This window comes from Terrapene carolina, unplaced genomic scaffold (genome assembly GCF_002925995.2).
Source record: "Terrapene carolina triunguis isolate 2854851 unplaced genomic scaffold, T_m_triunguis-2.0 Scaffold24708, whole genome shotgun sequence".
Classification (NCBI taxonomy): Eukaryota; Metazoa; Chordata; order Testudines; family Emydidae; genus Terrapene; species Terrapene triunguis.
Window position 1 is genome coordinate 1 of NW_020689059.1, and position 15,845 is coordinate 15,845.

At 50.5% G+C, this 15,845-nt stretch overlaps 1 protein-coding gene across 1 annotated transcript; it reads right to left on the reverse strand.

Moving 5' to 3' along the window:
- Positions 1-5,657: 5,657 nt before the first annotated feature.
- LOC113408821 (E3 ubiquitin-protein ligase CCNB1IP1-like) lies at positions 5,658-9,967 on the reverse strand. Its single transcript, XM_026662236.1, has 3 exons — positions 9,671-9,967; positions 7,087-7,420; positions 5,658-5,857 (listed from the first exon to the last, which is right to left on the reverse strand). The coding sequence occupies exons 1-3, from the start codon at positions 9,965-9,967 to the stop codon at positions 5,658-5,660; spliced, it is 831 nt and encodes a 276-aa protein (XP_026518021.1).
- Positions 9,968-15,845: the final 5,878 nt, after the last annotated feature.

The following is a 15,845-nucleotide window of genomic DNA, read 5'->3' on the forward strand; positions in this document are numbered from 1 at the left end:
TCCAGCCCTGGAGTCGGTGCCTATACAAGGAGCCGCATATTAACTTCCGAAGAGCCGTATGTGGCTCTGGAGCCACAGGTTGGCCACCCCTGAGTTAGACCCTGAGCATGTGAGCAAGACCCACCAGGCGATACGTGGGAAAGAATTCTCTGTAGTAACTCAGAACCCTCCCCATCTAGTGTCCCAACACCAGCCATTGGGGATTTCTGCTACTGGCAGTCACCGATGGGCTACATGCCATCATAGGCAGTCCCATCATCCCTCCATAAACTTATCAAGCTCAGTCTTGAAGCCAGTTAGGTTTTTTGCCCCCACTGCTCCCCTGGAAGGCTGTTCCAGAACTTCACTCCTCTGTTGGTTAGAAACGTTCGCCTAATTTTGAGCCTAAACTTGTTGATGGCCAGTTTATATCCATTTGTTCTTAGTGCTTAATTTAAAGAACTCCTCTCCCTCCCTATTTATCCCTCTGATGTATTTATAGAGAACAATCCTATCTACCCTCAGCCTTCTTTTGGTTAGGCTAAACAAGGCAAGCTCTTTGAGTCTCCTCTCATAAGGTAGGTTTTCCATTCCTCTGATCACCCTAGTAGCCGTTCTCTGCACCTGTTCCAGCTTGAATTCATCTTTCTTAAACATGGGAGACCAGAACTGCACACAGTATTCCAGATGAGGTCTCATCAGTGCCTTGTACAATGGTACTAACACTTCCCTGTCTCTACTGGAAATACCTCGCCTGATGCATCCTAGGACCCTGTTTCCAGTTACAGGCCTGTTATTTGCACCGATCTTGGGCTGGGGGCTTTAAACAGCAAAAGGAAAATGGCTAAAGCCACCCAGATGCTCAGAGAGAGGGCACAGGGAAAAGCACATGGAAAAAATGGAGAGGTTAATTCACATACAGGGATTGCAAAAGCAGAAGGCAGTCTAAGGGGGGTATAGAGCAAGGCTCTCTGTGTGTGTGTCTGTGTCTGTGCATGTAACACGCGCGCGTGTGTGTGTGTGTGTGTGTGTGTGTGTGCGTGCATCGCTGTGTCTGTGCTGGGATCAGTGTGTGTGTGTATCGCTATGTGTGTGTGCAGAGATCAATCTGTGTGTGTCGTGTGTGTGTCTTCAGGGATCACTGTGTGTTCATCGCTGTGTGTGTGGACAAGGATCACTGTGTGTGTTCATCGCTCTGTGTGTGTGTGTGCAGGGATCAGTGTGTGTGTGTGTGCACTGCTCTGTGTGTGTGAAGGGCTCAGTGTGTGTGTATCACTCTGTGTGCAGGGATCAGTGTGTGTGTAGGGATCAGTGTGTGTGTGTGTAGGGAGCAGCGTCTGTATGTGTCGCTCTGTGTGTGTGTGTGTTCAGGGATGAGTGTATGTGTGCACAGTGATCAGTGTGTGTGTGTGACTATGTGTGTGCACAGGGATCACTGTGTGTTCTCATCGCTTTGTGTGTGTCTGTGTACTGCTATGTGTGTGCGCAGGGATCAGTGTGTATGTGTGCATTGCTACGTGTGCAGGATCGTTGTGCAGGGATCAGTGTGAGTGTGTCATATGTGTGCAGAGACCAGTGTGTGTGTGTGCACTGCTGGGTGTGCAGGGATCAGTGTGTGTGTGTGTGTGTGTGTGTGTGCAGGGATCAGAGTGTGTGTGTATGTGTGCATTGCTATGTGTGCAGGGATCAGTGTGCGTGTGTCACGTGTGTGCAGAGACCAGTGTGTATGTGTGTGTGTATGTGCACTGATGTGTGTGCAGGGATCAGTGTGTGTTTGTGTGCGGGATCAGAGTGTGTGTGTCATTGTGTGTGTGTGCAGGGATCAGTGTGTGCGCACAGAGATCAGAGTGTGTGTTGTGTGTGCAGGGAACAGTGTGTGTATCGCTGTGTGTGTGTGCGTGTGCAGGGATCTCTCTGTGTGTGTAGGGATCAGTGTGTGTGTGTATCACTGTGTGTGTACACAGGAATCAATGTGTGTATGCGGGCATTGCTCTGTGTGTGTGTAGGGTTCACAGGGGCCTGTGATGCAGCAGCCCTGATCTGGTACTTCCAGGGTTTGCAAGGTGGTGGTTTCCTTCTCCCTCCTCAGCCATGATTGCCCAGCTCCTCCCCTTCCTCCGCCTCTGAGTTCACCGCAGGAGAGTGGAGCCTGGACCGGGCAGGGACATCTATGGGGCTGGAGGGGGAATGCTATGCTCTGCACACACACAGCCCCTTCACTGCACTACCCCACACGCACTGCTCTTGCACTGCACCTCCCCCCAACAGCCCTTGCATTGCTCTTCACACACACAGCCCTGATTGCTACCCCCCCACACTTCTGCATTGCAACCTCCCACACACTACCTGCATCGCAACCCCTGCATTCCTTCTCCCCCCCAGCCCCTGCACTGCACCACCCACCCACACAACCCTTGCATTGGTCAAGACACCTTCCCCCATTTACCAGCCCTCTACAACCTGGCCTGTGCTCCCTACACTGCCCACCTCTCCCACTCCTGGGATCCCTTTCTAATTCCATGCTCTGCTAGGGTTGCCACCTGTCCAGGTTTTCCCAGGATCATCCCTTTGTTGAGGTAGCTGTCCTGGGAAGTCTGTCTGGGTGCTCGGTTCGTGCTGCCAGCTGTCCAGTATGATGGGCTCAGGACCATCCCGGCTGTATCTCAGAGGTGGCAGCCCTACAGACCTCCCAACACTCCTGGGTTTTGTGGGACTGTGCCGCTTTGACCCCAACCCCCCTGTCCCAGTTGAAGCGGCTGCTGTCCTGTGGGGATGGCTAAGCTCGACTCCCCGCTCCAGGTATTGTGCCCTGATTCCTGGCGCATGGGGTTGAAGCGGGGGAGTGGGGGCATGGCCAGGCCAAACACAAACATCGCTGTGACTCCGTGCACCAGGAACCAGGGCGTAACGCCCAGAGTGGGGAGCTCAGCCCAGCCAGCCCTGCAGGACAGGAGCTGCCACTGTAGGGTGAGTATGAGACAGGCTCGCTCACCCCGCCCTCCCACCACCACCTTCCTGGGGGCAGAACCTGTCCCTCCAGGGGCCTCCCACCCCCAGGCAGCACCTAGCCTCTGCATCCACAGGCCTCCTTTCCCCTGGGGGCAGCACCCATCCCACTTTAGCCACTTGAAATATTGGGAGGTATGACCCTACCCCAGCCTGTGCTGCCCACCCCCTCCCCATGTTGTGCACACCCTGCCATCCACCTCCCCTAATTTACATCCACTCCCTTGCAACCTGGCCTGTGCTCCCCACACTGCCCACCTCCAACTCTGCTGGGATCCCTTTCTGATTCCACCTCCCTGGCCAGCACTCATCACCTCCCTGCTGCCAGGTTCCCTCCCCAATCCTCCCCCTGCAAGCCCCCCAGCCTGCACTCTCCACACTGCCCACCTCCTGCAGTTTACCACGCCCCTGCAGCCTGGCCTGTGCTCCCCACACCACCCTCCTCCCTGCTGCTGGGATCCCTCCCCAATTCCCATTCCTTGCCTGCATGTCCCACACTGGCTGTCTCCCCTATTGCTTAGGGTTACCATAAGTCCGGATTTTCCCGGACATGTCCGGCTTTTTGGTCCTCAAATCTCTGTCCGGGAGGAAATTCCAAAAAGCTGGGCATGTCCGGGAAAATAGGGAGGGGTCGTGGGACTTGGATCCGGGCCGGAGCCAGAGCCGCTGGGGCCGGCGGTGCTCGGCTGCCGGCCAGCGCCACTCACCCAGGGCCGGTCTGGAGCCGCTCGGCCGGAACCGGGGCCCGAGCCGGGCCCGAGCCGCTGGGACCGGGGCTGAGGGTGCTCGGCCGGCGCCGCTCGCCCAGGGCCAGGGCCGGGGCTGGGCTGTAGCCGCTCGGCCGGAACTGGGGCCCGAGCCGGGCCGGAGCCGCTGGGACCGGGGCTGGGGGTGCTCGGCCGCCGGCCGGCGCCGCTCAGCCGGGGCTGGTGCCCCGGGGCCCGAGCCGAGCTGGAGTCGCCGGGGCCGGGGCCGGAGCCGCCGGGGCTGGAGCCACTCAGCCGGAACCGGGGCCGGCGCCCCAGGGTCCGAGCCGAGCCGGGCCAGAGACGCCGGGGCCAGAGCCGCTCGGCCGGGGGGGCCAGACTGGGCTGCGCCTCCTCGCGCGCCACCGCCCCAGCCCCAGCTTACCTGCTGCCTGCCTGTTTCAGGCTTCCCGCGAACATTTGATTCGTGGGAAGCAGGGGAGGGGGAGGAGCAGGGGCTGGAGCGTTCATGGGAGGGGCGGAGACTTTGGGGAAGGGGCGGAGTTGGGGTGGGGCCGGGGCGGGGAAGGGGTGGAGTTGGGGCGGGGGCAGGCCCTTGTGGAGTGTCCTCTTTTTGTTTTTTTAAAATATGGTAACCCTACTATTGCTGGGATCCCTCCCCCAGTTTACCACTCCCCTCCCACCTGGCCTGTGCTCCCCACGCCACCCGCCTCCCTCACTCCTGGGATCCTTCCCTGATCTCACACATCCACACCCAACCTGCCCTCCCCACGCTGCCCGCCTCCCGCACTGCGGACATCCTTGATCCAACAAGAACTAGAACCAAGATACAAAAGATCAATTTTTTTTCCTTTCTTTTTTTGCTAATCTTATTTCTGAGAGGGTGAACAACCTATTTACAAAGGTCACTTTATACAGTGCACAAATCCATCGGTTGCGAGATGCCAAAACCAACCCTGCTTCTCCCATTGTGGGGCCCAAAAATTATAAATCCTTGTGAAAGTGAGGGCTAAATTAATGAGTGGGAAATGAACATGGCTGAACTTTAAGTGGGGGAAAATAACTGCAAAGGGAAGGATGAGGTGGAGTGTACCCAGGGGAACACACTGGATAACACTGAGAAATACACACACACACATATGAAAACAAGCATAAATATAAAAGCGAAAACACACTTACACAGAACTATGCATGTACACACCCATGGAGCTACGCACCCTCCCCCATTCAGAGATAAACGCACACACAGCAAGAGGCACCTACCTACATATATATCTGTATGCATACACAAGAGAGAAAGACGCACCAAAATACACACACAGATTTAAGCACACATATTGACTTACACACACAGATAATACACAGCTATCTAGATTTATACACCCATGTGTACAGACAAACACACCCACGCATAGATTGACCCAAATACATACACAGAGGCAAACACACACCAGAATACACACTAGCATAGATTTGCATGCACACATAGAGACAAACACACAGACACACCCACACATTATCTCACACACACACAGACAACAACAATAAATTTGTAACCTATTAAGCAGAGTACATCGGAACCAGGCCCAGATCCTCAAAGGTATTTAGGTGCCTTGAGGATCTTGGTCCAAATGCGATGGGATACTACAGCCAGAGGGTGTCAATTTTACAATCTGAGAGGGACAATCCAAGGGTGAGAGAGGTTTACAGTCTGAGGGACAGTCTGTTGGTGACAGGTTGTGACAATGAAATTGACAATCAGAGGTGACAGGGCATTACAGACTAGGATGAGAGGTGAAGACAATCTGCCGGTGACAATCAGAGGGGGATTACATTACAATATCTAAAAGAAATATCCCAATACTGAGGAGAATCCCAAATCCAGACAATAAGCATTTTCACTCTTTCCCCCATTGATGGATGGGCTGAATTTCCAAGAGGCAGGTGTGGAAGGCGCTTTACCGGTTACATCCTCTTCATCTTGTAGGCCCTGCTAGCTCCAGGATGTGGCTCCAGCTCGTTGCTGGGAGAGGCGAAGGTGAAGAAGCTGTTGCTGGATTCACCCGCAGGTGGGGATGTGGCAAAGAAGGGTTTGAAGTGGAAGTCTCCCTCCCCACACCTGCCCCGGACCGGTGTGGCATCCCCAGGGAACCTGGCAGCATTACCTAGAAAGGGGATGATACAGGGTCAGTTGGATGCTGGATTCTCTATCAGAATAGACATTAGTGACTATAGTAGTGTGACAATTCGGGGATTGAACATAGAATCTCCAAATCTAAGACCATGAGTGACCATGGCTTGATTTAAATGCAGGAGCTAAGGTTGGGTGTGTCACAGGACATGGTGGAATTTGAAGGCCTGATTTAGGCCTAAATCCATTAGCCTGGATTCGTAAACCTTTTGATGAGGAGGTACCACCCACGAAAGAGACAAATGCCAACGCTCAAGAGTCCAGCCCCCAAAATTCATGAGATTTGCTTATAAAATCATGATGTTCTTAAAATTATATAAAAAATTTCCTTCTGGTTCTGTAGCATTTATTAGTCACAGTTTCCCTCTTTTCTCTGCAACCATGAGGACTACAAACTTACCCTTTTTTTAAACACACCAAATGCCCAGAGACTCACAGTAAAGTTTGTGCATTGGCGATACCACATGGCTAGCTAAAGTTGGAGAAATTACAAGGGATGTTCAAAGCTTTGGGATTCAGGGCGTGAATTAACCCATGTTCTGGAGAAATCCCCTCTGAGGAGGGAGAAAGGAGCTTAATCTCCATGGCCCATTCAGTCCGTGGCCTCTCCTCTGAGGCTGCCAAGGAGGGGGGCTTTTAGCGTGGGTGGGGTTTGATAGATGGACAACTGTCCAAGCTGAGAACCCATCGACTTGTCTCACACAGGAGTGTCTAATCAAATATTTCATAGCCAGGGCCGGCTCCAGGGTTTTGGCCGCCCCAAGCAGCAACAACAACAACAACAAAAAAAAGCCGCTATTGCGATCTGCGCCGGCAATTCGGCGGGAGGTCCTTCACTCCGAGCGGGAGTGAGGGACCGTCCGCCGAATTGCCACCGAATAGCTGGACGTGCCGCCCTTCTCCGGAGTGGCTGCCCCAAGCACCTGCTTGCCAGGCTGGTGCCTGGAGCCGGCCCTGTTCATAGCACTTGGGAAGTTGCTGATATGGCAACACTTGGAGAGTGACTGGTCTGTGTGAAGCCCTCCTCCTTCAAACACACACACATATGTGCCTCCTCCTGCCCTATGGCATGGAGGGAGAGTTCAGTCTCTATAGCCCACTAAACCCTTGTCCCCTCCACTAACAGTGTCAGTGTAGTGACTCCTTATGCCAGCTTTTGCAACCTCTGTGAGTAGTGAAATGAGAACTCCCCACAGATCTTACCCAATGGGAAGCCAAAGACAGCAGGCTGAGGCATCATGGGAGGCTCGTGGGCAGCCTCCTGATTAGCCACGGCAATGTTGCGCAGACGGAGGCTGTCGTAGAGGCCCTGGAGCTTCTGGTACTGGCGGTTGCGCTCCATGAGCTTCTCAGAGAGCTCGCTGAACTTCTTCTTGTACTCCTCCAGCACCTTCTTCAGGGAGGAGATCTCGCTCTTCATGGAGGTCAGTTCCATGTCCTTGCTCTGCAGCTGCTGGGTGTACACCTTCTCCATCTGCTTCAGGTGTCCCTCAGCCTTGCTGTAGGTGTATTCCTGGTACAGGCGCTCCTGGTGAACCTGCCATGTGGAGATTATGACAGGTGTGACAGGCTTCTTTGACCACTGATTGTCAAAGGAAAGTGAAGTCACTCCACTTGAGATATAGTAGCATGACTACAGTGTACCAAAGGAAGGATGGTCTGAAGTTAAGCCACTGGACTGGGACTTAAGAGATCTGGATTCAGTTCCCACTGCTGCCACAGTGACTTTGGGTAAGTCACTTAGGTCAATATTCTCAATAGGGACCACTAATTTAGGGTTGCCAACACAAGACATCTACGGACTGATTTTCAGATGTGCTGAGCACTCCACACTCCAACTGAAGCTGATAAGAGCTGTGGGGTGCACAGTGTGATGTTATTGACATAAACTGTGACTGTATAAATCATTGTTGCAACCAGGGTCCTATGGTTGCACCAGGTCTTGTACAAGGAGGCCAAGTGGGGTGTCTATGGAAAGGTTGTAGTCTGCTGGTTATGATTATGCTGTCTGTATGTGTGTATCATTTTTGTATCCAAAGTTATGAATATTGACTATGTACTTGTTTGGTACTATGTACTTGTTAAGTAGCCTCAGTGAAGCATTTGGTCAGCTTCTTGGTAAAGGACTATTCTCAGTAAGTGCCCAATCAAGAAACACTTAACTAACAGTGGATTTTGTGAGATGCCAATCCACATCTGAGCTTTCCTGGGAACATTCAAACTAACATGTAAACAATGGTGTCGGCCTGCAAAAAGCTGCATCATTCATAGACATGTGACTTGCCCAGGTGACTGCAAACTCCATCTTGTTGAGGGGATTTTACACAGGAGAACAAAGGGGTTTCCACCCACAAGAGAAAGACTATATAAGGCTCTGGAAACCCCTCCATTTTGTCTTCAGCTGGCTCAAAAGATAGCCTCTCCACCCCAAAGAGATGCTTGAAAGAAACTGGAACAAAGGACAGTAACTACGGGGGAGGGGGGAGTGATTGCTGGACCCAGACTAGGAAGGAGTTTAGTCTGTAAAAGAAGCTTATCGGAACATCTCTGAGGGTCAGATTTACCTGCATTTAGTTTCCTACTGTATTAGGCTTAGACTTGCATGTTTTTGTTTTATTTTGCTTGGTAATTTACTTTGTTCTGTCTGTTATTACTTGGAACCTCTTAAATCCTACTTATTATACTTAATAAAATCACTTTTTGCTTATTAATTGACCTAGAGCAAGTAATTAATTCCTGGGGAAGCAAAAAGCTGTGCATATCTTTCCAGCAGTGTTATAGAGGGCAAATAATTTATGAGTTTACCCTGTATAAGTTTTATACAGAGTGAAACGGATTTATTTGGGGTTTGGATCCCATTGGGAACTGAGTATCTGGGTGCTAGAGAAATGAGCACTTAAGCTGTTTTCAGTTAAGTCTGCAGCTTGTTGGGGATGTGGTTCAGACCTGGGTCTGTGTTTGTAGCAGGATAGCGTGTCTGTCTCAACAAGACAGGCTACTGAAATCCCAAGCTGGCAGGGAAAACCAGCTCAGAAGTAGTCTCAGCACATCAGGTGGCAGTCCCAAGGGGGTTTCTGTGACCCAACCCGTCACACACAGCATCTCTAAAAATCAGGTCATATGGGTCTCATGTTGAGCACTCAAATGCGAGGCTCCTAAAATTAGTGGACACTTAAAAATGTTGCTTTAATGTCCGTACTTCAGTTCCCTACATGTAAAATGGAGATAGTAATAGAGACATACTTCTCCTTGAGGATAATTCATGAATATTTGTGAGGTGCTTTGATACTGTTGTGATGTGAGGAAAGAAAGAATGTGTAGCAAAGATGGACAGAACCTTCCACGGTGACAGACGAGAAAGAGAGGAATGGCTAATAGAGCAATAATGTTTTACACTGACAGTTGGACAGAGAAGGAGGGAGGGAGAAGTGCAAATGCCACACTCTGGTGATTTTGAACCAGAGAGTGAGGGGCAACCTTCTCTGTGGTCCCAAGGCCACACAACAAAACCAAACAATGGGATTTCTTAATCCTATTCCATTCCCTTTGGCTCCCTTCCACAGTTTTCAGGCCACAAAATATAGAACGGTGGCCCTCCCTTTGGAGTGACCTAGGTGTCAGCTCTGCCCTCCATGCATGAGATATAGGTAGCCATAAAGACTGACTTTTGGATCTTTCATTCCTTTAGCAAACAAAATCTCTTCCCAATTATATTTTCAGGGACACTTTTGAAGGTGTCTACCTATCTTAGGACATCATGCTGATCCCCCACCTGAGGTGGATTTACCTGGTATGTCCAGAAGGCGAGTGCGCGGGAGCTGATGTCCAGCACAGTCTCTGGCCGAAGTCCAGCCAACACCATGGCCTTGTGTTCTTCAGAGGGACTTAGCTCGGTGCGGACAATGTCTAGCTTGCCAGAGAGGGCACTGTTGCAGGCAGGACAGACTGCTGGTGAACGGCTGAATTCCCCACTGCCGTGCTGGTCACAGAAGATGTGTGAGCAAGCCGTGACCCAGGCATAGCCTGAGAGCTTGACACGGCACTTGCGGTAATTGCACAGCAACATGTCCTCACACACAGACATTTTAACGGAGCCAACAGCAAGGGTGTTGACTCCAAAACAAATACCCCCTGGTGGAAAGGAATCTGCCACTCACCACACCAAACCTATAGAGCAAAACAAACATACGGGCTGGGATTCTCAAAGGGGCCTAAGAGAGTTAGGCGTCCAACTCCCATTGAATTATGGGATTCAGGCATCTAACTCCCTTATGCTGCTTTATAAATTCCACCCTAAAAGCCGAAGTGGAAACACTGACACTTTTATGCAGCATCAAAATAACCAGTTGGATATTTTTCTTCAGAAGCCTCTTGCGTCTCTGAAGAAAAAATGGCCCAATTTTCAAAAGTGGTGGCAACCAAAATCCCACATTTGGCCACTAAAATGGTCACAGGATACTTTAAAGGACTATTTGGGGAAACTCTAAGGGCTGGTCCACACTAAGCCCCCAGTTCGAACTAAGATACGCAACTTCAGCTACGTGAATAACGTAGCTGAAGTCGAAGTATCTTAGTTCGAAGTTAAAGGTACTTACCGCGGGTCCACACGCGGCAGGCAGGCTCCCCCGTCAACTCCGCCTACTCCTCTCGCGGAGCAGGATTACCGGCGTCGACGGCGAGCACTTCCGGGATTGATTTATTGCGTCTAGACAAGACGCGATAAATCGATCCCAGAAGATCGATTGCTTGCCGCCGAACCAGCGGGTAAGTATAGACGTACCCTAAGTGTCAATCCTCATTTTGGGGTTCTGGACAACCCATGTGTGAAATTGGCCATGTCCCTTCAGGAGATGACATTTCTTCCAGTCTAGTTAATATTTTGAAGGGGCAAGTTTAATTCTTGTAATAGTGTCCAAAAGCCACATTGGGAGAGTCCTGTGCATGTCAATGGTGATAGAGTAGCACAGTTGCCAGAGATGCCCAGCTTTTGGGTATGTGCTGATCCAGCTTTTTACTTCTGCCAATGCACATGGGGTCTATAGTGTGCTAATGCAGGTTTGGCCTGTATTAACACCAAGGTGTTAGAGCAGGGTGGGGCTGGGAGTTAGGATTCCTGGGTTCTGTTCCAGTTGTGGGAGAGAAGTGGAGTCTAGTGGTTAGGAGTCAGGACTCCTAGTTTCTATCCCCTCTTCGGTGCAGGCAGTAGGGTCTGGGAGGCAGGACTACTGGGTTCTATTCCCAATTCTGGGAGAAGCCTGTTTTCTAGTGGTTAGAGCAGGTGGGACTGAAATTAAGGTTCCTGCAGATGCTTCCCAACTCTGCCATAGTTTCACTTTGCAGTGTTGTAGCTATGTTGGTCCCAGGATATTAGAGTGACAAGATGAGTGAGGTGATGTCTCTTTCACCAACAGAAGCTGGTTCAATAAAAGATAAGTTTTTGAGCTTGGTCCAGGTCTGAAGAAGACCTCTGTGTATCTCAAAAGCTTGTCTCTTACACCAAAAGAAGTTGATCCAGTAAATGATATCACTTCACCCACCCTGACTCTCTATAGCTTCATTTTGTGCTCTTGGGCTAGTCAATTGTGTGTGCAAGTTTTGAGGGGGAACTATATGGCTATTAAGGCAACTACTTCCAAAGTGTATTTGTAGTTTTCTGCAAGGCTTTCAGTGCAGGTTTAGGATGCACCAATGGCAGTTTCACAGGTGCTGGTAGAGGGATTATTTCCATCTGCCATTATAGGCTATGACATGGGCCAACACGGATTTCTGTTGTCCCACCAATACGGGTTTAGTGAATACCAATGGTGTCTGGTCACACATCAACACAGGATTCCTTGCTTTGGATGATGCATCTTTTGACATTGCAACTATGTAATGTTTTCCTGCCATTGAGCATTTGATGTTTGCCGACAGAGTACTGCCATGAGTCCATATGGTGGATTTTTATATGTCCAAATTGGCACACGCCAACAGCATTTTATCCCATGGCAATATTGGGACTTTGTGTCTGTTAATGTGAGCCTGGCTGACACCAGTGTGTTTTTTGGTCATTAAAGTGGCCTTTTTAGGGCATCCACCCACACTGGCTTGGCATGAGCCAACATTGGCACAGCATAAGCATGACATGCGCCAAAACGGGTGCCTCGCAGCTTTGATATAAGCCAATGTGGGATCAGTGGGCACCCCATTGTCGTTTTTAGGAGTGCGCGCGTGTGTGTGTATAGGGTGGAGGGGGGTTGCCCCATTGGCTTTGACAGGGCCACTGAGTCACAAACGGCCCCATTTTATAAAATAGCGGCTGTACCTTCGTGCCCTGCGAGGTGAATTTGACACACGTTTATATTTGGCAGGCAAGACTGACACGGGGTGTGGGGAGGAGCTAGTACCCCACAAAATAATGTGGGGGCTACTCGCTCATTGAACCGGCTTTTTTAAACCACGCAGCGGTTAAAAAAAATCGTTGGGGCAGGGAAAGGGCGGGAAAATTAGCAACCGCCTCTGGCGAGTAAATCCGTATCTGCGCATGCGCCGCTGCTTCCGTGCGCTTCCCCCTCCCCTCGCCGAGGAGCATTCCGGCGTCGCCCCCACTCCCTCCCGCCAACGGTCGCGGCGCGCAAAAGCGTCTCCCTTCAGCGTCCCAAAGCGTTTCGCGCCGCCCGCCCTGCTTTGGTGCCCTGTTTGATGGGAGAGCGGGGAAGGAGCGTGGGACGTACCATTATAGAGAAAGGGGGAAAGGACTAGGAGGTGAGGTGGCGCAAAATCCATCTAGCTCTTGAGGGATAAAGACAAAAATTCGCTACAAAATATTTTGACTAGAGGCTGGTATCCCAAAATGCGCCCCAAAGGGTCTCAGCTTGCTGTTTACACAAAACAATCCCCTTCTGCGGAAATGGTTTGGTCCGAAAGTCCCTCCCCGGCTTCTCTGCACAGCCACTGTAGGGGGAGGGGGCCATGACATGGGGGAGTGAGCGACCGCAGCGCCGCCTTCCCTGCCGACAAGCCCAGGCAGACCCGCGTGCTGCTGCTGAGCTAGCGCCCAGGCCCCACGTCACCAGGGCACCCTCCCCCCGGCTGCCCGACCCACGTCACCAGGGCACCCTCCCCCGCTGCCCGACCTGCCGCTGCCAGCCCCACGTCACCGGTGCACCCACTCCCTGACCTACGTCACCAGGGCACCCACGTGCCCTCTCCCTGACTCACGTCACCAGGGCACCCACCTGCCCGACCCATTTCAACAGGGCAGCCACGCGCCCGCTCCTGATCCACGTGAAAATGACACTAACACGTCCGCTCCCTGACCTGCATCAAAATGGCATCCACTGTTTCCCCATAAAGCCATGTCAAAATGGTACCCACTGCAACATTTTTCAAAGTGGTACCCAAGGCTTCCCCCACAAAAAGCCAAGTCAAACTGACACCCATATGCCACCTCCAACCCATCTCAAAATGATACCAATGAGATTCCAATAAGAACTGTCAAAAAGAGACCCAACATCCCACCTCTCAACCCCTATCAAAATGGCACCCCCACAGGTTCCCCATAAAAGCCACATCAATATGGCACACTGAACCCAACTGCATCTCAAAATAGCACCCATGGTCTCCCCATAAAAAACATGTCAAAATGGCACCCACACTGCCCTCTCAACCCACATCAAAACAGCACCTCTAGAATCCCAATAACAGGCATGTCAAAATGGTGCTCATCTGCATGTTAGGGGCAATACATGAGCAACCATCTCTTTATTGACTCTCTATCCTGCCTCCTACACTGATGGGAGGTGCTGCTGCTGGAAGGGGCCAGCTTTGAACTTGTGACAGCTGGTGATTTAAGACTCCATTTCCCAGGATGCTAAAAGACATCCCTGTTTGTACTGGTCTCACCCCCCCCCACCCCCCAGAATAACCATGCCATAAAATAACTCCACATGGATTCAATCAACCACCCACCCTGCTAACTGCAAATCTTACCAGCTGGTTGGGGGGCGGGGTGTCAATACTGTTATATTTGGATTTAACTTGGTGGCTTGTACATTTCATAGCTTCTGTAGGCTGAGCTTATTGCACACATCAGGGACTCCCTGCATCCCTCCATTTCCCCCCTGCCAGCAGCTCTGTGTGCATCCCCATTCCCACTTACCCCCATGCCAAGATCCCCAAAGTTACCATGTGGCAGGGGTTCTGTATGCCCCTGTCAAGGCTCCTTCCCCACTCTGAACTTTAGGGTATAGATGTGGGGGCCTGCATGAAAACTTCTAAGCTTAACTACCAGCTTAGATCTGGTCCGCTGCCACCACTCCCAATGTGCTGATTCCCTTCCCTGGGTAGCCTTGAGAGACTCTTCATCAATTCCCTGGTGAATACAGATCCAAACCCCTTGGATCTTAAAACAAGGAGAAATCAATCAGGTTCTTAAAAAGAAGGCTTTTAATTAAAGAAAAAAGTAAAAATCATCTCTGTAAAATCAGGATGGAAAATAACTTTACAGGGTAATCAAATTTAAAGAGCCCAGAGGACCCCCCTCTAGCCTTGGGTTCAAAGTTACAGCAAACAGAGGTAAACACCCTAGTAAAAGGTACATTTACAAGTTGAGAAAACAAAGATAAAACTAACACACCTTGCCTGGCTGTACTTACAAGTTTGAAATATGACAGGTTTCAGAGTAGCAGCCGTGTTAGTCTGTATCCGCAAAAATAACAGGAGTACTTGTGGCACCTAGAGACTAACAAATTTGCTTATGCTCTAATAAATTTGTTAGTCTCTAGGTGCCACAAGTACTCCTGTTATTTTTGAAATATGAGAGACTTGTTCAGAAAGATTTGGAGAGCCTGGATTGATGTCTGGTCCCTCTCAGTCCCAAGAGTGAACTCTCCCCAAAAACAAAGAGCACAAACAAAAGCCTTCCCCCCACCAAGATTTGAAAGTATCTTGTCCCCTTATTGGTCCTTTGGGTCAGGTGTCAGCCAGGTTACCTGAGCTTCTTAACCCTTTACAGGTAAAAGGATTTTGGAGTCTCTGGCCAGGAGGGATTTTATAGTATTGTACACAGGAGGGCTGTTACCCTTCCCTTTATAGTTATGACAGCCCCCATTCCCACATCTCTCTATAGCAGGGTCCCCCAATCTCCCCCTGCAATTGCAGGGGCTGGGTATGCCCCAATTCCCCATTCTCCGCCCCCACCTCAGGGGCTCTCTCTGCACCCTATACCCCTCTATGCCCCCTTCCCCCAAACCGGATTTCCCCCACTAGGTTCTGTGCACTCCCACTTCCCCTTCCCCCCCCCCCCATACCAGGGGCTGTGTGTGTGCCCCCACTTCCCCTCTCCCTATTATAGGTCTATGAGAAGCTATTTAGGGTGTCAAATGTTAAATTCTGGTGGTAGGACACACAAATGAGCTAGGGGCACTGTTATGGTGGAAGGGGTTAATGGCTTCCATCAACCAGTTCTTTAGTCTATAGACAATTGCAGAGTTGCTTGAAGCAGCAGCTGTGCTAAACAGCTGGCAAAGACTCCATGTGTCCATCTGTCCCTCCTCCCATTTTCCCTTTTGGTTTTCCAATTTTCCCAAAAGTGAACAGGTTGCTGGCCCTCAGCACCTCAAATGTTCCCTGAAAAGTTGGAAATGATTGCCTGCAGTGTTCAAAAGTTATCACATTACATATGTACAGAAAAGCTATCAAACTGAGAGACCTTCACCCACAGTTAAAATGCAATCACGTTAAAAGAATAAAATTGCAACTTCTCCCATAATATGGAGTACAACAAAAAAAATTAAAAAATGGAGAATTACAAATTTTTAAGATTCATGCTGGTTTAATGTTAAATACATGATTTTTGGGAAATGCTTGTTTCTTGTATTCAGCTGAACCCCCAAAAGCTAGTTCAAACTCTTGATGACCAAATGGCCCATGTTTTCTGGGATGGCCCTGGTTTTGAGGGTCCAGCTTGGCATCTCTGCTCA